Source organism: Stigmatopora nigra, chromosome 6, assembly GCF_051989575.1.
Source record: "Stigmatopora nigra isolate UIUO_SnigA chromosome 6, RoL_Snig_1.1, whole genome shotgun sequence".
NCBI classification, from domain to species: domain Eukaryota; kingdom Metazoa; phylum Chordata; class Actinopteri; order Syngnathiformes; family Syngnathidae; genus Stigmatopora; species Stigmatopora nigra.
Window position 1 is genome coordinate 7,656,454 of NC_135513.1, and position 21,016 is coordinate 7,677,469.

The 21,016-nt window shown below is 41.0% G+C and overlaps 4 protein-coding genes across 5 annotated transcripts in view; 3 read left to right on the forward strand and 1 right to left on the reverse strand.

Annotated features, from left to right (window-relative positions):
* The first annotated feature begins 343 nt into the window (after positions 1-343).
* On the forward strand, positions 344-3,754 carry ufsp2 (ufm1-specific peptidase 2). Of its 2 annotated transcripts, XM_077719629.1 has the most exons (12): positions 344-444; positions 611-698; positions 765-948; positions 1,011-1,077; positions 1,179-1,333; positions 1,419-1,611; positions 2,041-2,187; positions 2,258-2,422; positions 2,526-2,650; positions 2,725-2,801; positions 3,418-3,542; positions 3,618-3,754. In XM_077719629.1, the coding sequence occupies exons 1-12, from the start codon at positions 442-444 to the stop codon at positions 3,702-3,704; spliced, it is 1,416 nt and encodes a 471-aa protein (XP_077575755.1). In that variant the 5' UTR covers positions 344-441; the 3' UTR covers positions 3,705-3,754. The 2 variants fall into 2 exon arrangements, with proteins under 2 accessions (XP_077575755.1, XP_077575756.1); XM_077719630.1 differs by lacking the exon at positions 765-948.
* A 479-nt stretch (positions 3,755-4,233) lies between these two features.
* On the forward strand, positions 4,234-7,217 carry cfap97 (cilia and flagella associated protein 97). The gene is made up of 4 exons (XM_077719631.1): positions 4,234-5,030; positions 5,573-5,844; positions 6,575-6,719; positions 7,037-7,217. Exons 1-4 carry the CDS (start codon positions 4,490-4,492, stop codon positions 7,156-7,158), a joined length of 1,080 nt encoding a protein of 359 aa, XP_077575757.1. The 5' UTR covers positions 4,234-4,489; the 3' UTR covers positions 7,159-7,217.
* Positions 7,218-8,262: 1,045 nt separating this feature from the next.
* Positions 8,263-11,780, reverse strand: slc25a4 (solute carrier family 25 member 4). The gene is made up of 4 exons (XM_077719667.1): positions 11,591-11,780; positions 9,485-9,971; positions 8,708-8,848; positions 8,263-8,619 (listed from the first exon to the last, which is right to left on the reverse strand). The coding sequence occupies exons 1-4, from the start codon at positions 11,699-11,701 to the stop codon at positions 8,462-8,464; spliced, it is 897 nt and encodes a 298-aa protein (XP_077575793.1). The 5' UTR covers positions 11,702-11,780; the 3' UTR covers positions 8,263-8,461.
* Positions 11,781-12,943: 1,163 nt separating this feature from the next.
* acsl1a (acyl-CoA synthetase long chain family member 1a) overlaps positions 12,944-21,016 on the forward strand; it is a 36,983-nt gene continuing 28,910 nt past the window's right edge. Inside the window, exon 1 of the mRNA XM_077719663.1 lies at positions 12,944-13,130. The gene's annotated coding sequence lies outside the window, so the exon portion shown is untranslated. The remainder of the gene's footprint in view (positions 13,131-21,016) is intronic.

The following is a 21,016-nucleotide window of genomic DNA, read 5'->3' on the forward strand; positions in this document are numbered from 1 at the left end:
CTTAATAAGACAAGATCAGTATGATTAATTTTCTCTACCCTCACAAAGGATACAGGTATTTTAACTGTGGAACATTTTTTTTGTATTTCTTTCTTATGCTTTTGATAACACAGTGGTAGAATATAAACTTAATCGGATTTTTGTGTGTATTTTTAAAAATTAATTGAGAGAATGCCGACTCATTCTACCATTTTTCCAATTTATGAAAGCATTTCTTTAATGCATACTAGAATTAAGAGTACGTATAGTATTACAGACTAAGAATTAATGATTCCCCAAATTACGAATTACAGTGAACGTCTCATTTTGAGCGTGGTTTTGTCGTCCAATCAGTGGTCGTGAAAAAAGACACGTCGAGACTGTCAAAACTAAAACATGGCGACCTCCTGAGAATAAACAACACAGCTTCAATTCTGGATGTTGTCCTGACAAAACCTGACAATGGTGGGTTTAATAATTACTTAATAATGCACACTCTACTGTCATATATGTAACTTGGTTTGTTATTGTGACGGAAAAAGCTGTCAAATAGTTACAATGTTGTCGCTCTATTATGCTGAATGTAAAACTGCTACTATCAACTATACTGACTTGTATTCTTCTATGGCAGATTTCTGATTCAAATGCCTTCGAAGCACGAGACTTTCTCCGCGTGAGAGGATCTCTGGAGCTCAAATGTCTTCTGGACAGCTCAGATGGTATGTTGCAACGTCATTAAATATGAATCAACGAGGCGATTTCTATCAATTCTATTTTTCTTTCAGTGACACTAATGCAAGAAGCCATATCAAGAACATTTGAGAACCTACGTTCTCATGTGAAGTTTGACTCTTGCGTCCTCAAAGTCCAGGACAGCCCAGTTATTATTTGGCCAAATAAAAGTGTCCACATGACGCCAAAAGAAATAACTGCAAGCACATTATGTGAAGAGCTACATAAGTGGATACGGTATGTTTTTTTTTCTTACACAAGATCCATGTACTTCCTACTGTATTTTATTTGCATTTCAGGACAGAAGGACAAGAGATGGGTGACAAAAAGTCAGCAAAAAAGAAGGGCAAAAAAATATGTTTGGCTGTATGTTAATCCATTTTTCCCCTACAATAGTGAAATTATGAGATTAAATAAATTAAAATGTCTCATTGCATGTCACTTTAACTACGTTTTGTGCCATTTAGAGAGTAATCAGCCTCCACCTGATGATGGAGGCGACAAAGCCAGGTCCCCTCCCTGCACCCATCCTTTGCAGAACCATCCAGAAGTCCCACTTCCTCTCTGCAACACTTCCTATTGACTGTGCCATCTATATCCACCCCACTAAAACCATCAAAGAGTAATTATAACATATAAAAGATGTATTATTTCAAAGAACCAAGTAAAACTTGTGATTTAATAATTGTTTATCTCCAATTATCCAGTGCCTGTGATTGTTTGATGGTGGCGATTACAAAGCAGTTGCACGAGATGGAGCGAGAGATGCTGTGCCACATGAAGGGGACGACGATATTGGTCCCACAGCCTTTTCACTTCCTGCTCCCAAATCCTATAGGACTGGTGACAGCAGTATATCCTGCGGGGGTGCCCGACAGCCAGCTAGAGACCCAGCGTAAGGTACATGTCCAATTCACAACTGGAGAGTATTTTACAGGCCACTAGGGAGCAGTGCCTTCTCCCTATTTTCGTTTTAAAAGTCCAAATAATATAAACAAATAGACACCATAATAACATTGTCCTTACATCGCAGTTATTCATCTATTGCGGTCTGGGAACCTATTAAATTTAATAAAGATGTAATACTGTAATCATATTTTCATCAATTTAATTTGGAAAAAATGAATCAATCTCCTTATTAGATTATTTTAACTTGCACTACATTTTGGATCTGCAATGTTTTTCCAGTGTATTTTTTTGTGCTTAAAAACTAATCTGTTGCTGTTGGGGGAAAAAAATCAATAACAAAAAAAACCCTGTTACATCTCTGAAACTTAACAAATATTAATAACAAGTATTTTGTTAAACATTCAACCTGTGCTTTTGTAGAAGCTACATGAGCGCTTTGAACTACCAGAGGACAAGCCCTATTTTAGAAGAGCCAACGCTTATCACTTCCCGAATGAACCCTACAAAGACGGTTATCTCCGAAACCCTCACCTTGTGCTCACGCATCCTACCTTGGATGATGGAAAGGTAAAAAGTTATTTGAGTATTTACTGGAATCCTGTCCCTAACAATAATGCTGATTATTTCTGTATTTTAGTTGTACTTGGTGCAGGGGCTGTACAGTTACCACCACTACATGCAGGACCGTATGGACGATAATGGCTGGGGCTGCGCTTATCGTTCCCTACAAACTATCTGCTCCTGGTTCCAGCAGCAAGGTTATGTGGAGAGAGCCGTTCCCACACATAAGGAGATTCAGCAGGTAATATTAATCAAATGGGATCTTTATTTTATTAATACAAAACCTTATTTGACTCCCATTTTAGTTCATTTGTGTATGTGATTTATTATTATTATTATTTTAGGCATTAGTGGATGTTGGAGACAAACAAGCGACATTTGTGGGCTCCCGTAAGTGGATTGGATCTTTTGAGGTTCATGCAGTTTTGAACCAACTCCTCGGGGTCACGTCTAAGATTTTACTCGTGAGGTTTGTGTGCCTTGAATGATGTCTGCTAGATTTATATCATAGATTTATATTGTGATGAATACTTGTAATTTCAGTCAGGGTTCAGAGATGGCCTCAAAAGGAAGAGAACTGGCCAACCACTTCCTGTCTGAAGGGACACCGGTGATGATTGGTGAGATTTTCACTTTGAGGTTTAAAGCTGTTTTTAAAAATGTGCTTATCAGACACTAAAGAAGGTGCTCTTGCAAAATTTTATTCCAGGCATTACATGATTACTTTTAATTCATCAGAATTGTTTGTTTTTTCCATATCAGTGTTTTTATATATAGATAGCATATGTGAATCATTCTCTAAAAGCCGTTTGAAATATATTTCGCTACGCATGTGGTACTTACAGTATTCTTTATTTTTTTTTTAAGTTTCCCGGTCCATTCGTTAAGTATTGCATCTCTTCTTTGATAGAAAGTATTTATATCCATTTTTAAATTATTTTTTAAAATCCTTTGTTTCACTTTTTGAATTAAACTACTGGTATACTTTCCTATCCAGTATTTTTCAGAATATAAGTCACATCTGTGTGTGAGCGGCATTTTTTCGGGAATTTGATTCTATAAAATCCATAGTAAAGATACAAAATACAACAAAAAAAACTTTCACACTCCTAGCCAACTAAGAAATTAAACTGCATCTTATCGCCCGGAAAATATGGTAATTAAAATGGATTGGGATGCACCCGTATTTTGAAAATGTTCAATTTAGTCATGTTAAAAGTCCTTTCTCTCTTGCAGGTGGTGGCGTTTTAGCTCATACCATCCTTGGTGTTGCTTGGAGTGAGACCACCGGGCAGATTCGCTTTCTCATCCTGGATCCGCATTACACAGGTGCAGAAGACTTGCAAGTCATCACAGAAAAGGTGGGTTGGTACCCTGCAACATATTTCCATGAGACATTGTTGACTTTGGTTTTGGTGTCTTGTGCGTTTCTTCAGGGATGGTGCGGCTGGAAAGGACCTGAGTTTTGGGATCAAACTGCGTATTATAATATGTGTCTTCCGCAAAAGCCGAAAGCAATTTAATCTACCGCAAAGACTGCTGAGAAAAAGAATAAAACTACAAATCAACATCAGGTTTGGACTTATCACAAGCTCCTTTTCAATTTCAATTTAGCAACCACTTCATTGGATTTACAAACAAGAGCCAATTTAAAAACTTAGATCTACAAAGATCATTTTCTCAAATAGGTATTATTTTTCAATAAGCAATGGAAACTGTAACACTCTATTTAGGCATAATTTGAGCATATTTTTAAAATCATACCTGTCCATGTACGTGCCCCCTAAGTTTTTATGGGGCTATTTATTTACATAATGAATACTAAAAAAATCTATATATAGTCAAGTTGTTTTGTTTCTATTGTTAAGTTTAACACGTTTTAAAACTACAAACGTACCAACTCGTAAAACGTACGCTGTGCATTGATCTCGAGTGACCTCTACTGGGAATATTGTGCCATTGTAGTCAACACGTTGTCATCGTCAGGGGGTGACAACAACCTTTAAATGCGCTGACATCATCGCGTAATGCCTTTGAGGTGGGTAATTGACATGCTGATGTAATTTGGATCCGTCATTCGAGTGCGGCTTTGATTAAAACTGTCATTTTTGTAGCACCTTGCGTGTCAGCGACGCTGCGCTTTTTTAAACAGACTTGGAATCCGATCCTTTGGTTTCCAAGCTGGTGCGGCCTTGCTCGAAACTTGACATGAGTCCCGTGAAGGCACCGCGGAACCGGAGGTGACGTCAGTCGGTCGGTTCAGACGCGGCTCGTCTTTCTGCATTTTAAACAAGGCGCTCCAACGACCATGTACAACCCCAGCGATTTGGAAGGTGACGTCGACCACTCCTTTTTTGACAGCGACTTCGACGACGACAGAGGCGGGGGAAGAGGACGCGAGAGTGAGGAAAATGCGCCCATCCGTGCGCCTAGCCGCTCCTTCGTGGCGTTCCTGGCCAACGAAGCGGTGGAAGACGGGGGGAGCTTGAGTAGCACGGACGACAACCGCTTGCCGACCTCGGCGTCCCGAGCAGCCAGCAAGTCCCCCCGAGAGAAACGGCCGACGAGTTCCTCCTCCAACCGCTCCAGCCGCCCGAGCTCTCGCAGCGGATCGCGGAAGAAAGGCCGAGAACCGTCCCCGCGCGTCCCCAGCAGGGCGTCCAACAGGTTCTCCTTGGCTGAAGATTCCGACTACACGCTGAGGGAGGACGTCAGTCCGGCTTCGTCACCTTTCCAACACCTCCAGTTCGCGGAGGGCGAGGAAGGCAGTCTCCGGGGGCAGCGGCGAGGCAGTACGCGCATCAGTCGGCCCGGAAGCATCCTGCGTCAGGATGGGAACTTGAACGCAGGTGCGTTAGTCCTCATCTTTTACCACATTCGCTCTGGTAGTTCTGCTCAGGTAAGCCATTCATTTGCGGCAATTAAGGAAACAACTTGTAGAATGCACCAAATTGCCCTCTTTGCTGATAAATAAAAACATGTTATTTCCAAACACACTTTACTTTAATTGAATTAAATCGTTTTATTGTCATTTTATAGGTATAATGAGATTTTAAGCTTCACCACGAAGTACACAAACAACAACAAACAAACCGCCAAATAAATAATACATAAGCATTCAAGTAGTTGGGAGGAAACCCACGCAGGCCCGGAGAGAGCATGCAAACTCCACACAAGTGGACCGACCTGGATTTGAAGCAAAAAAACATCCTCAGGTGCTAGTGAAAATGGAATTATAGGAAATTGTGATTGATTGATGTTTGAAACTGTTAGATGAAAATGTAGAAATCAAAAATTTAAACAATATATCACGTCACTGATGTAAGTAGCCCATATGCCTAAAAAGGGATGAAAACTGAATTTGGATTTAATTGATGTTTGGATATTTCAGACGCTGACTCGTTGGCCAGCGGAAGCGTCGTACAGGAAAACCTAATCCTTCACTGCAGAGGAAGACCGGGTCGGAAGAACTTCACCTTCAATAACAATGAAGTGCAACGCATCGACCACGAAAATCAGCGCCTCTTGCGGGTGCTGTCTCGCATCTCTTTAGCACCCGGCGCCATTGTCAACCAGTTTACTCGGAAGCAAACCGCCCCGCACGTTCCCCACAGCTCTGTCAACCGCCTGCGAGAGCAGAAACGCATCGATAAGGATAACCAAGTGAGTTGTTGCTCCTAAATGATACAAAGTGATACTTTTTGAATGTCTTCAGACTTACGTGATTTCCATATTGCAATGAGTCACTCCAGAGATCCATTGGTTTTAATGTATTAGCTACCATTGACGGCAACATTGTGAAGTAAAACTGTGGATATGTTATGCAAATTCTTACCTGAGATCTAAATAGGCCCAGCAAAAAAAGACAATCTTTCGTAAGTACCACACTTTTTGGACTACTACTCTACTACCACCAATACAATTGGTTCCCATACACTTGAATGCTTGCCAGAACACATTTTGGACCAGGCCCACTGTTGACTTTAGGTTTAGCGCAAGTGGCTGTTCAGACATTTTCTTGAGATTGTGGGCTCAGTGAAAGAAGACACTGAAAAACACTTGGACAGATGGCAGCAGGTGGAGCGGATGGTACATTACAGAAAAGTCCAATATCTGACCTTCTGCATCTTTGCACATATGATTTATGATGCTGGTGTGCCTATGCTTTTTGAAAAGTGTTCAATCACACTTGTTTTATGTTGGACAAATTGGCAACCGTTCTTGCTTTATTGTGATTTTTTTGTGTGAAATATCATTTTGTTGAGATTTTTAATGACTGTATTTTCCGTTCTATGAGACCCACTGTAGTACAAAGCGTACCTTCAATGAATGTTCTGTCTTAAAATTATATTGTTTGTCACATTTTAAGACTTCCTTCTATCTTTCTCTGCAGTCCCTCCTGAAAAGGCTAGAATATGTCAAATCGACACCAGGACTGAAGCGTTCAAATCAGCTGTCCGACTATCAGCGCCAAGCCAGATTTCAGGCCACACCGTGTGAAGTGTGCGAAGCTGCCACCAACAGACTTCCATCTAGTGGTATGTCCTTAAGACGCCTAGAAATATTAGGGCCACTGACTTGGCATTCTAGGAATATGATGAATTTGTTACTTGTTGCATTAGGATAATCTATTTCCCAGCATCTATTTGTTTAGCAAAACTGCCACTAGTGCCTTTGGCAGCAATAGACGTCCACAAGCCATCAATTTCAGTGACCGTTCACTGCCAGTCCTTTCATTTCAATTGGCTTGTGGTCGTCTATCGCCCTTATTGAGAGTGAATGAGAAGTAAGTTCTTCTTGAATGTGAATTTAAGAGGTTCATGTGTAAGATGAGTCGTGTCGTCCCCATCCACAGTGGCCGCCATGAGCTCCATACGAGGCAGCACCTCCCAGATAGGAACACGGGCCACCTCAGCCAGCTCCAACGCAGCCAGGTCCAAAGCGCTCCTTGCAGCTCGCCCGCCTTTTTGTTGTTAAGTCTTATGTACAGTGCAGCGCACCTGTCTTCACTTCTATAATAAATCTGTCTATTTTTATCCAAAGAAATTATTTCAGAAAAACCGATGAACCAACCAACCAAGGATGCTTTTGAATGACTTTAGATCAAATCTAAATCACTTGTTTGGTTTTATATTTTAACTGACTAGCTATAGAACATTCAAAATGCATAGGGGAAATTGGAGTGAGTTGTGTCCTAAGAAATTGTGCCAGGCTTTACAGATTTAAGTAAGAAAAATAGACATATGCATATATACATACACTCTAAAACATAGGACCAAACACCGAAAGCCTCAAACCGAACAAGAAAAGTAGCTCAGCAGAGTGATTTTCCCATATGTGTTAGACAAGACCTCTGCTATAGGCTCAGGCTCAGGTTAAAACCATCGGTTTTAATTAAATATTCAATGGCACAACTTACTCCAATGTATTTTCCCCAATTACGCAACTTACCCTGCACCTTGGCAAATCATGCCACTTGAGGAAGGATGCTGCATGAAGGTAAATATCTCAGTCATTGCTGTCATCCTCTTGATTTAAATAGTTTAATTTCTGGCACAACTCAACCCACTGCCCACTATTTTGTTGATAGAAGGAAGATGCAATCAAGACAATGGTACTACTCATGGTACTTTTGTGTGGTGTGACTTTGGAGTGCTTTATTTGTTGCTTTTTAGTATTATTTTTTTTATAAAATGGCTCCATCACCCCCAAAACCCTTGTAAAGATAAGTGTATGGAATTTTAAATATGGAACATTTTTGCTTTTAGATATTTGACATGCAAATAAGATAGCAAAAATGTTTAAGTAACCTATTTGAAATTAAAATTTGGAAAAAAATATGTACAAAATAAATGGAGTTTTGTATCTATTTTACAGCAGCTAGATTATTAAAAAATAATTGACAAAAACACGTCAGAAATTTTAATTTAACTGATGGGGACAAATGACTCACTAAAATAGGGCCATTCGAAAATGTAAATGATGAAAGTGTTTGTTTTGGATGCGGTTGTCATGGCGACAGACGGTGAAAGAGTCAAATCTTTATTATGACCGTTGCTGCCTAAAGTGGGCCTCGACCGTTTTGAGGACCGTGACACTTTTCAGCCACCTCATTAGGTACATCTGCTCAATTATATTGAATTTAGCTTTTTAAACTATGCAGGTGTACTTAATGCAATGGCTGTGGGCAGAGCGTATGTACAGAATTTCAGGGCAGCATTATGTTAAGGGCACAATTAAGACTTAAGAAAGGTTTCATTCAATGGCGCTGCGTGGCAGCCTATGTGTACTTCTTGATCTCGTCGTACAGCACCAGCACAAAAGCACCGCCCATTCCTCTGATCACGTTGGACCAGGCACCCTTGAAGAAGGCTTTCGATCCTTCGTCCTTGAGGATCTTCCTCCAGCAGTCCATTGTGCCCTTGTACATGATGTCAGCTGCATAATAACACAATTGTCCTATTAGTATGTTCCAAAGTAGGAAGTGGATAAAACTCCAATCAAAAAATGGAGATGCTCAACTTACCTCCTTTGCGACCCGACTGCATCATCATGCGACGCCTGACGGTGTCAAAGGGGTACGAGATGATGCCGGCCGCGGCCGTTACAGTCTGGGCGATCATCCAGCTCACCACGATGTGTGTGTTCTTGGGATCGGGAAGCATTCCTGTTTGAGGGTGAAAGGTGAGTTTTTGCCGGCAACGAATCCAACACAATGGCAGCAAAATAGTTTCAGTAGTTTACATGCTAATTAAACACAGTGAAGGCTTGCATGAGTAAATCTATATTTTGTGAAACCAAATGTAAGACCTGAAAGTATTTTTGAACTATGTCAGGAGTACAAGTTGGAAAACAATTGACAAGTGGCAAGAGTCGTGAATATATGCATAGCGACAGCAAAAAAATAGATTTCCCCCAATGTATATCAATTAGTTGATTGATTATTGACATTAAGGCTGGCAAATATTTGGAACATTTTTGATACAAACATGGAATGGGAAGGAGGAACAATTCATCCTAAGAGAGTATTTCACTGGCTACTAAATGGCATGGTTTACATTTGGGAGTTAAATATTAGTGCAGAAAGTCCATATAATATTAAATACATACCATTAAAAACTCCCTACATCTCAGTTATTCACCTATAGCGACAGTTTTTGGAACCTATTAACCACGATAAACGGGGTATTACTGTCACCGATTTGGAGGGTATTTGCTGGCCAAACGTTTGAAAATATTAAATTTGCACCCCACTCGCACCCTCCTACCAATTTTGTGAATTTTTTAGCGTATTTAGGCTCACCTTTCGCCGTGTCGAAGCAACCAAAGTAGGCGGCCCTGTAGATTATAATGCCCTGCACGGACACATTGAAGCCCTGGTAGAGCCCCTTAAGGCCGTCCGTCTTGAAAATCGTACTGAGACAATTGCCCAAGCCAGTGAACTCCCTCCCGGATGCTCCCTTTCCAATGTCGGCGGCCAGTCGCGTCCTGGCGAAATCCAGCGGGTAGACGAAGCAGAGCGAGGTTGCCCCCGCCGCACCGCCTGACGCCAGATTGCCGGCAAAGTAGCGCCAGAACTGTGTCTTCTGGTCCACACCGCCCAGGAAGACCTTCTTGTACTTGTCTTTGAAGGCAAAGTTGAGGGCTTGGGTGGGGAAGTATCGGATGACGTTGGCCAGGTTGCCCCTCCAGAAGGACAGAAAGCCTTGTTCCTTGGGGATTCGAACCACGCAGTCCATGATGCCCTTGTACTGCATCTCGGCAGTGATCTGCTTGCTGGCATGTTGGACCTGAACGGGTAGAGAATGGAGATAATTGTTATGGGAACAACTGCTTTGACTTTGTCTGAAGTATTTTATTCGATGCCACGAGGTTAAGAATTGGGGGAATCCAATGGGCAGTCACCCTCGTGGGTTCGAACCCAGATGTTGTTGGCTTAACTCATCCTGGTTAATTGAAGGGTTTTGTGGTTTTTAATGGTCTTGACGCCAAAAATTTAGAAGTTTGTGCAATGTTTGCTACGATAATAACAGTAGTTGGACTTGGCTTGTGTATTGCATTTTTAGTTGTTACTGTTATTTGACTTTAAGTAGCATAAGAAGTCATTTTAAGTTGCTGTTACCAAATCTTTAGTTTTTTTTAGCTTTCTATTGAGGAAATTGCTTTTTATTATTTCTCATAATTAGGACTGTTTCTTTTGGCAAATTTTGACTGAACAAATTGACATTCATAGACAATATTGTCTTTGATTTTCATAGCAATAAAATAAAATCATTGTAATTGTAGTATCACAAATTAGCCACCTCACATATTAACGTCATATTTTAACATCTTGATCCTAAGAATTATGACTTTCTATAACTGCTGTCATAATATACTTTACTTAATTCTTCTTAAATTGAATGAAGCTTTTATACAAGTCCAGTATCTAAAACAAAGTACCCCTTGTCACCACTTATAATATTTCAAATTTCTTAGCATTTTATTTCCACTTCATGCATTGGCTAATGACTCATTTAGAATCGTTTATCGCCTATTGGATAAAGTGCTGCTACCACGAGGGAAATTGCTCTTTGGATGAACTTCTACTTTTCACGTCCCATCAGTCCCAACACTGATGAGTGTCACTGGAGAGCCCTTGGCGTATGAAGTTTCATCTCCAGAGTTAAATTTAGCGCTTCACTTAGACCGCTTGTGTCGCACGATGCTTTTGAGTTTAAGGATTAAACTTTGGCTCACAGACATGTAAGACTCTCTTTAATGAGGGGGTGCATATTCCATCCAGTGCAACAAGGACGGACGGTACTCTCCAGTCCCTTTAACGCCGATAGGCGCCCAATCCTTTTGAAGTAGTGATCATTCACTAACGGACCTATTCCAATTCAAGCAAATTGGACGTCTATCGCCATATGTAGTAATTAATAGGTCACTTTTCTACTTTAAAATCCCATTTTAGACAAATGAGCAAACTGTGATAGACCCACACCAACACATTGATCTTCCAAAACATACACACACTCAAATACACAATTAAATCCATGTTATTCACTATAATCCTGACTTATGATTTGTTTTTAATGCCCCCTGGTGAATTGGAGTGTGTTTTAAGAGAGAATAAAAATAAGAGAAACATCAAATGAGGCAAAGAACCTCAGTATATACAAAATATGATAAGAAGCACAGAAATTAATATCATTTTTATATGTTTTATATTATTATATTCCTTTTGGCCGGGAGCCGTATGAGGCTCGAGAGCCACGTGTTCGCCACCCCTGTTTTAGCCACTCATTACGCACCAAATTGGGTTGACTCATTTCAAGCAGGTGCTTGTCTGGGTTCATTTTGACATGTGCGTCACCCGTTTTGACGCACGCAGGCGCTTCTCATTTTCTGACATTATTTTCTTTACCTGAAGCAGGAGCTTGACCCTCTCAATGGGGGCTACGGCTGTCTTGGAGATGGCGGCGGCCACGCCACCGGCCAAGAAGTCCTTCATAAAACTGACCACTGCGTCCGACATGACTGCGAGCTTCCAGCGGAGAACCACACACTGGTAACGTAAAAGGCTCCACTAGGCAGCTCCGAGTGGGCGATGCGCCCCCGCGCGACCCCTCATATATGAGGGAGCTCGTGTATCGCGAGATTAAAAGGTGATGGATGTGCTGATGGTCGAACCCGAGCATTAGGAGGAATAAATTTCCGAGGTTGGAGGTCACGAGGAAGTCCAAAAGGCCACTTCAGCCCACCGAGGGGACGTTTAAAGGACAGCAGACATATTTATTCATCTATTTATTTCGTACAAAGGCAATAGTTGGGAATTGTTACCCTTACTTGGCTTTGATAGGCTCCAGCACCCCCGGTGATCACATGTTTACTGCAAATGCTCTTTGCAATTCTAAATTCTATTTTTTTGTATTATAATAAACAGCCACATAGTAGTGTATTTAAAATAAACGAAAGTCACATGATCCTGCACAAACGTTACCATTTTAACACAAAACTAACAATTTGGGGATTTTTATAATGTTTTCAGAAGATTTGCATCAAATAGGAAAACTTTAAATCAAGTGAGAAAACAATTAGAGACTGTCCTCAATTGAGGACAGTGGGTTGAAATGGGTTAATGTACTTAATTTTATTAAAAATCTATACATTTTATATATTAATTCCCTTAGAAGGCTGGCATCAACATTGAAGCCTTTCATTTCAAACCCTCTTCCAGTTTTTATATTCCACTAATGTATTTATCAGATAAACGAAAACTGGAGATATAATCGTTGTAAGTTTATGATAGGTAATGTTTTTTTCCACGAGAGGGCACTCATGTTTTTCTTATAATTTTTGTTCATTCTGCTCGTCAGAATTAGATTTTTTTTTGGCCTAAAATTGTAAATATATTACAGTATAGTAACAGTTTGGATCGGTGAAGTTGTCCAAATGTGTGGTTTTTCAAATCAGCATGCTTAAAATATGTCAAATGAAGTCATGTTATTTAATAGGTCAAATTATTTCATAAAATAAATCCAAAATAAATTGTTCCAGTTAAAACTTTCGAAATTGTACTATCTATATGAACCACCTCCTCAAAACGTTAATGAAAAAAATGGACAGATTTTGATGCCAAAATGAATTCAAACAAACAATAACTAATGTTAAAAAAGTGGATGACTTCTCAATGGCCAGACAGCCACTATAAAGGACACTTTTCAGCACCATACTACAATCACCCACAGCATCCACTTGAGGGCACTAACGAATCTAGAGTCAAATCCCAAACAGGTGCGAAGACATTACTGCAAATCTACCCGAAATAACGCAGCACTTTATTGGGCGTGAAGGAGAAGACCCCCAGCCCAGACCACCCCACTCCTTGCCAACCCCCGGAGGTCAAAGTTGAAGCTGGGCCAGCAGACACAGAAGGCTGGCCGGGGATTGAGCGTCCCTCTCACGTGAGTTGCTCTCGCTTTAGTTGCTTGCACCTGCTTCTTGCCTCTCGCCACACGATTAAACGCTTGTTTCTAAACTCTTGCTAAATGTTCACCATTTCCTAAATTGATGCGTGCTTTACTGGTCATATCGTTGTTTAGTCGAAAAAGTATTCAGAAGTCAGATCTTTCTTTCTATATTATTTAATATTGCTACAAAACACGTGACGTCATTTTTTTCCCAAACAGTCAGGAAGCATCATTGAGAAAAGCTCTAAAGTGATTCAACTTGTCAACTTTATCCAATCCTTCATAGGGCTAATGACTATTTTCAGTAATTTATTAAGTAAAAATAATAAATATAATAAAAATATCTGACATCCACATTCAATTTGGCTCATGTAGGCCACATTATATTTTGTGTACAAGTGTGGTCTACATTACCAAAATGGTATCAGGTCTAAATAATAATAATAATAATATTCATTCATTCATTTATTTATTTCTGAACTGCTTATCCTCACAACGATCGTGGGGGTGCTTGAGCATACTGCAATCCCACTTAAAAATGCAACATGTCCGTAACCGTCACAATGTGTGCAGTGAAGATTTTGTGGTGGACAAAAAAAAAGTAGTTCTGCGATAAGATCTGTCAGTTTGAGCGAAAGGATCATGGAGGGGATTTGCATTTTGAGCATGAAGAGCTGCAGGTGTCAGACAGTTGAAAAATACCCCACACCCCACCCACAATCCTCATCTACATACACACAGATATTCATGCACAGTGGAGCAAATCTGCTACAGTTGTCTTGGACAAATGTAATATAGTGAGTGTGCATTTTCTATATTTTTTCTATTTGTATACTAAATCGAATATGAATGATGAGCCGGTCACAGGCAGATGGACAAACTTACACAGTGGTACGTATTTGGGGGTGGAGGGAGTTGGGGGATATTACACCAAAAATAGATATTTTTTTTGGTTTGCAATGTTCCTTTTTTTATTTTAAAGGGACAGTTTATATTCTAATCTAAAATTTAAACCCTTTGAGAAAGTTACGTTCGCAGGAAAATTTGAACCAATAAACACAGAAGAACAGGTAAGGAAAATGAAAACAAAATAAATGTAGGTGTTTAGATATATTTGGGAAAAACTTTTGAATGTTTTCTATTGTTGCTCAAATGCATCAACATGTTGCCGTTTCAGCACCCAATTTTTCGGTCTTTGTTGATATATTTTGCTGTATTTTGAGTATTTTCCTCTCAGATATGGCACATTTTTGAAGATGAACAAGTTTATTCATATAATTTAGTTTTTTAAATTATCAATCAATCTATCATTTTCTGGACCGGTTATTCCCACAAGATATCACAGGGGGTGTTGGAGCCTATCCCAGCTAATTACAGGCACCAGAAGGGGTACACGGTGAATCATGGTCAGCCAATCGCAATGTACGAGGAGACAAATAACCATTCCTCCTTGTTGCCATTCTCCCTACATGCATGTTTTTTGGGGGATGTGGGAGGAAACTGGAGTACCTGGAGAAAACCCACACAAGCCCGGGGAGAACATGCAAACTCCCCACAGTGAGGACCGAGCTGGCATCGAACCCTCGACCCCAGAACTGTGAGGCCGAGGCGCCAACCACTTTTTTACCGCTGACCCTCAGAAGTGTCATACTGTTGTTTTCAATGTCCGTGGTGTTGTGCCATCTTGATACCAATACTTAAATATTCATTGCATGTCAATGAATTTGGCTTTCATCTGAATTTAAATTTTGCTTGTCCAGCATCAGTGAGGTAAAGCAGCTTTTTCCTTGTTTTTTCTTTCAATTTGAACTGAAGAAAACCTTTGAGAAGGAAGCCCTTCCTCCACTTGTATGTTCGATGCACATTTTAAACAAAAGAAGCTCATTTTTCTGGTTTATACCTTAACAATGCTCCATCCGCAACTCTTTGAAGACCAGCCAGTGGCCTCAAATCCACGGGGTGGGCAGGGCAGGGATGCTGACTGGAGCTGAAGCTCAAGCTGAAGTTCAGGGGGAAGGAGATTATTTGATTAGTTCTCTTCTCTTGGCCTCCTTCCATGTAAGTCCAAAGAAGCTGTATGGGGACAATGCGGGTGTACCTTTGACACAAGTTAAAAACCTCCACCGTGTGAGAGGGCGGTGCCATTGGCAGAGGAGCCAAGGTGCCTCCAACACACAGAAATCCCCATGACCAATCAGGAAGAACTGGAGACATGCAGTCAGTGGGGGAAAGACATTAACAAACTAGTTGTGTTTTTTCATCAGGGTTGCAATTGTTGAGGTTTAAGATTGTGGTGGGTGTACAACGTGTGGCCTGTGGGTCGGAAGTGGCTCGTCAGAGGGTCTGAGCCACCTGATGGACACTTTGTTGCTCATTCAAACTGTACTTCCATAATTCATTTTTTTGAGACGGGGCGGCACAAAATCAGAAGTTTGTAAGTTATGTGATCAAATGCGTGCACTACTCCACTGTGCTCAATTTCCTATCTGCAATCAGAATCATTGCCCGTCGTCAAAACAGAGACTGCAACAGCAGACAGTGATGACAGACAACCGTGTAATGCCCCAAAACAAACAGCAAGTAACCTGGGAATGTCTACTCCATGTTGTAGTATTTTGTCAGAGTGAATTAACTTTACTAAACATGTTGCTAACAAGATGACCAGTCTTTCGTCCGTGGTACAATTTAGGGGTTTTCTTTTTCGGGGTTCCAAGGTCTGTCTTTACACATCAGCTTTGTGACACTGTGTAAGCAGCACTGGGTACTTTAAATACACCAAATTGGATAAATTGCACAATGTCGGTGCCTTTTGCAGTCTATATTCAGCGTAACAAGATCAGTCCCAAACTAAAGAGAACCGTGGATTCATTGTGTGCCTTTGAAACTCGAAATAAAAATTCAGTTGACATATATATAGAATATATAAAAGAAATGCATTTTAAAAACTGACTATAGTATAATAACCAATAAATCCATACATAGATCATTTTGGTTAATAAAAAAAATTGACTGAAAGTTTTTTTTGTGAATCCAATTCATGCTATTGCAGATTGAAAAAAAAGATAATTGATCCAAATCTTAAATCTTGCATGTCATGAGGAACAATTAGCCACCTTATTAGCTGCTTAGCAACTGTGGGAAGTTGCAGCCCTCGACAGATCAGGACAAAAACCTTGTTTCTTTCCCACTCTTGTTTGCGTCCTCTTCACCTGACGTCTAATTTCTTTTCACGGCAAAGCCTCATATGCAAGCATTGAAGTACTTGAAAAGAATTCTGGCGGATAATCCGCTTGGAGGGCTTCTGCATTTGAAGCCCCCTCAAGGTGATGGGCCTATCTTGCGGCATTCTTCCACAGAGCCACTCAAGATGCACCGTGGACACTTTAGAGGAGGCCAAGCAATTTAGTGTGGAGTGAGTGCGTAATGGGCCACACTTTTTGAGTGCATTGCCAAACTTAGCACCTTTTGTGCTCTGCCACCTACTTGGGTGCAATGTGAACCCTAAACATGACCTTTTTAGAGTGTTTCATTTACAAGTGGCAAAAAAAGAAGATTACAATAGATGAAATCAATGAAAAGGACGTTTTTTTTCCACAAAATTCATGAAAACAGCACATTCGACTTGGCAAATAGGAGCATTTAATACAATAAAATAATAAACGGAGACATGCAATGAATGAGTCCAATGGAGGAATAAACTTATCTAGGAAGTCCAATTAACCGTTAAAAACTTATTTTTTGAATAATTTTTCACTCTTTACTTTTTTGTTGTAATGCAATTTGAGTCGTTGTCTGAGTTATGGTTTGTTTTTTGAAAAACTATGAATGCAACCAAGAAATGTCCCAAATACGGGATGAAATAAAGTTATAACCTGACCTAAATTCCACACAGGTGGGCCAACCTGGATTTGAACCCAGGTCCCCACTGTGAGGCCAACGCACTAACCACTCAACCGCTGGGCCACCCTGCGTAAATGGAATACTTAACATAGTAGTATCTGAAATTTAAAACAAAAATATTCCAAAGTCAGCTTTCAGTGCAATGCAGTCCACCAATCGAATAAACTATGACAAACACTATCAGTTTCATATACATACACTTTCATTAGTTTCAATATTTCCCCTCTGATCCGTAAACAAATGAGGTTAACACACAGCCCATAGAACGCATTCCCATCTTCCCTCCCTCCCTTGTTTGCCAGTGTGGACGTTGGTTAAAATGAAGAAGGGTAATGAATTTTAAACTGCAAGAGTAACAGCTCTCAGACATGCGGTTTCAGTGTGTGAGCAAGGGGGCGAGTGGGTGGGCGTGTGTGCCTTTGGGATTTGTGTCTATGTATCTGTGAATGCGAGTGCGTGTGCGCGTACCGAGGATAAAGACCTTGCAAACGGGCCTGGCTTAGCTGACAGGTGACAAGGGTGCGAGTGAATGGGGATTTTGTAATACCAACAGTGGGCAAGCGAGGAAAGGACGTGTGAAAGGCGAGGAAAAGAAGACTTTTCTTGAGCGGCTGAAGCGCTGGAGAAAGGAGGCCCGGAGGCTTTTGCATGGGCCTAATCAAACCGCTCCACCGTCTAGCGCGCTCATTTTTATTCAAAACGTCCAAATGCAAAAATGACGCCAAAGGGATTGATCCCAGTGTCAGTGCGTGTGTGGTATTTCCTTTCTGGCTTTTTCCGCCCCGTCCTCAACTTTGACATATCAGTCAAGCTGTGTTACAATATGCGATACAAGCCACACGCAGTGGTTAAAAAAGTGCTTTAAATGTGATTGGTTTTCAATCACTAGTCTAATTTAAAAGATGCTAACTGTGTTGATAACACATGCTCACATAAGCACAGCACAAAGAGGGCTCTGCAAGGCAATAGAAAATGACCTTAATTCATAGAAAAAAAAATAGAATTTTTTTATAGTTAAATAGCTGCCTGGTGAAAAAGTGGTTAGCATGTGGGCCTCACAGTTATAGTGTTGAGGGTTCGATCCCAGGTGGATCCTCCCTGTGTGAGTTTGTATGTTCTTTCGAGGCTTGCGTGGGTTTTCTCCGGGTATTCCGGTTTCTTCCCACATCCCAAAAACATGTAAGGTAGGCTGGTGGAAGGAACACTTGTCTTTGTGCCCTGCAATTAGCTGGCCACCGTGGAATGCACTATTAGATGCGAAATATGAAAATGTCTGCAGAACATGGGTGAAGAACTGAGTGAGTTATAAATGAGGACACATTTCTGGTTAAATGGCCCTGCTGTGCCATTCAGAGACCATTTACTCAGTCAAACAGTGTAGCCCACCACCACCTTGTAGCCCACCACCGCCTCCTTCGTCAGCCTAGTCGCCCAGTGGCGGTGAAAAGACAAGCAGCGAGTGCAGATTAATTCCAGAATCAGCGAGTGGTTGTGTGGTCCCGCTAAGGAAGCCACTTGGAGAGGAGGGATCCATCTCAGTATGTCAGTGTGTGGGAACCACATAGGGAGAAATCCCCGGCTGATCCCGGGCAAGCGAGACACTTTGTTTTTCCCTCCCATTGCCATCCCACCCCTTGTCCCCCTGGCTTGACTGTGTATCCATTTTTTGGGGGTGGGTCTTTCATTTTTATTCATAGGATGGAGGCAAGGGTGTCAAAAAGCAGGGGGCAGTGGATGTGTGTGTGTGTGGATGTAGTAGGTGCGAGGCTGCCAACAATAGTGGCAGTGTTGTTTGGCGACTTGCAATCCAGGACTTTTGGACATTCTTCCCATGTCAGTATAATCACTACTGGGAGGTAGCTCCATTAGGGATTACCATATCATTAATAGTAGCCATGACTTTTGTTCAAAGGCCACTTGTGTAATGTTGCCTTGCGGACGAGGCCTAATCCGCTGAGCCGCAGCTGTAGAGAAGAACCGGGCCCCGCCGTCACACGGGAGACACCGCACCATCTCCATGTCCAAGCCAGACGCTCAAAGACACACACACAAACAAGGGACATATACAACGTTCCTCCCATAGAGCAAAGAGAAACATCCATTGGACACTTCCAGGCGGATTCTCCTTAAAGCCAACCGCCACCCCCGCTGCCTCGCTTCTTGCCTTAGTTGACTCCCCCCCCCCCCCTCACCCACAGCTCTCTTCTCAGATGGTGGGCCAGATTAAGCGGGTGAACAATAACAGTTTTCAATGTAAAATGTGCATCTTGTTAGTGCTTTTGGAAACTTTTCTCCACGATGTGGAGACGGTGAGAGAAAAGGAGTTAGTGGCCATTCATTGAGTTATCTGTGGACGTTTTTTACTCACAAATGGAGGGTTTGTTGTATGGCTGTAATCCTACTAGCCGGGTGCCCCCCATCGCAGCTGGATTGTGAAATGGAGATTCTCCCAGGAAAATGTTGCTTGGAAATAGAGAATGATGTCATTGTATGTTTGTTCCCCATTTTATTTCGTTTTAATAGATTTTTACAAAAAGTTGATGGACCCATTTATTCTTACGTTAGGTGTTTATATTAACAGTTGTCAATATTAATGTATGCCTGATTGCCAACTATTTCGAGATGTTTCTGACCTTTTGACCTAAATCAGACCACAAGAACGAGACCCGTAGAAAATGGATGATTAACTCATTGCCTGCTATTGAGAACGATAGATGTCCAACTCATTTAATCTGGAGGACAGGCTGTGAATGCTCATGTTTCAAAATTTCTGGACTAACGGGTAAAGACTGATACTGATTTTACCTTATATCCAATCCGGTTTTTTTCAAGATATGTTTTGCCGATATGAATCTGGAGCTTATATTTTTAGACCAGTAAAAATAACATTAACCGTTACAAATATTACACTATGCTTTGTTATGATCACTAGTTTCGAAAGAGAAATCGTCTCACTCACAGCGGACAATTTGATCTGCATTTCAATTTACAGCAGTCGAAAAACACGATGATACTGAAAACACGCAACTACTGGATCGGATCCGATTTTGTGATCAAATTCGATACCTAAAAAATAGACATATTGGGCGCCTATATTAGACTGAGAATCGGATCAGCCCATTTATACAACAACCAAGTGCACCTGACTATAAATTACACCCACCAAAATTAAAGTCAAGCAAAACTATTTGTGCATTTGAAAATGTTTGATTTTTCTATCCCTGGCTTTCAATTAGGTGTAAAACAATGTAACACTAAATCGTCGGTTAAAGCAATTCCATGAAGGGCCATGTGGCAACAAGTTTTCCTACTAGCCAAATAAAATTACACTTTTTCATCAATCTGATCTGATCTAATCAAATTTTAATCTGTTTTTTTGCAGTCAGATGCTGCCTGTTTCAGTGGAAAACTCAGTGGTCTCCCCTGTACTGGTTGGAACAAAACCAGGACCCTCGTGGCCCTTTGTGGAATTGGTTTAAACAGCTCTAAATCAAAGCAACATTTGACAGAAAATTTGATATCGCACATACATTATCACTTCAAAAACATGCCACAAAATATCAGTGTACATATACTATTATCAAGCATTGTTGTAGCAAGTGTAGCCAATGTGGGCCGTGTGCTTTTTGAAAGCATACAGCAGGGTTTTTGGCAATGCTAAAAGAAGGGCTTGCCAAGTAAAGCCTCTCCACAAGCCCAAGTTTGTTTTGCTAATGGGTCTGAATGGAAGTGTAACAAAATCAACAAGGCTTCTTTTGTCAAGGTCCTGGCTGCGTACACAATACACCAGAAAGATTTTTAAGGTTCACCTGCTACTAAACCATTTCGAGCGATCGATTAGTTGGACGTATTTTGCTGGACTTCTGCATTACGCTCTTGGCTTTCACAGGGTCACTCTGCATATGTTATGTTGCAACATGTTGTCATGTCTGACATGGGGTCCCTGCTGAGAGGGCCACAAGTGAGGTCAGCAGGGGGGG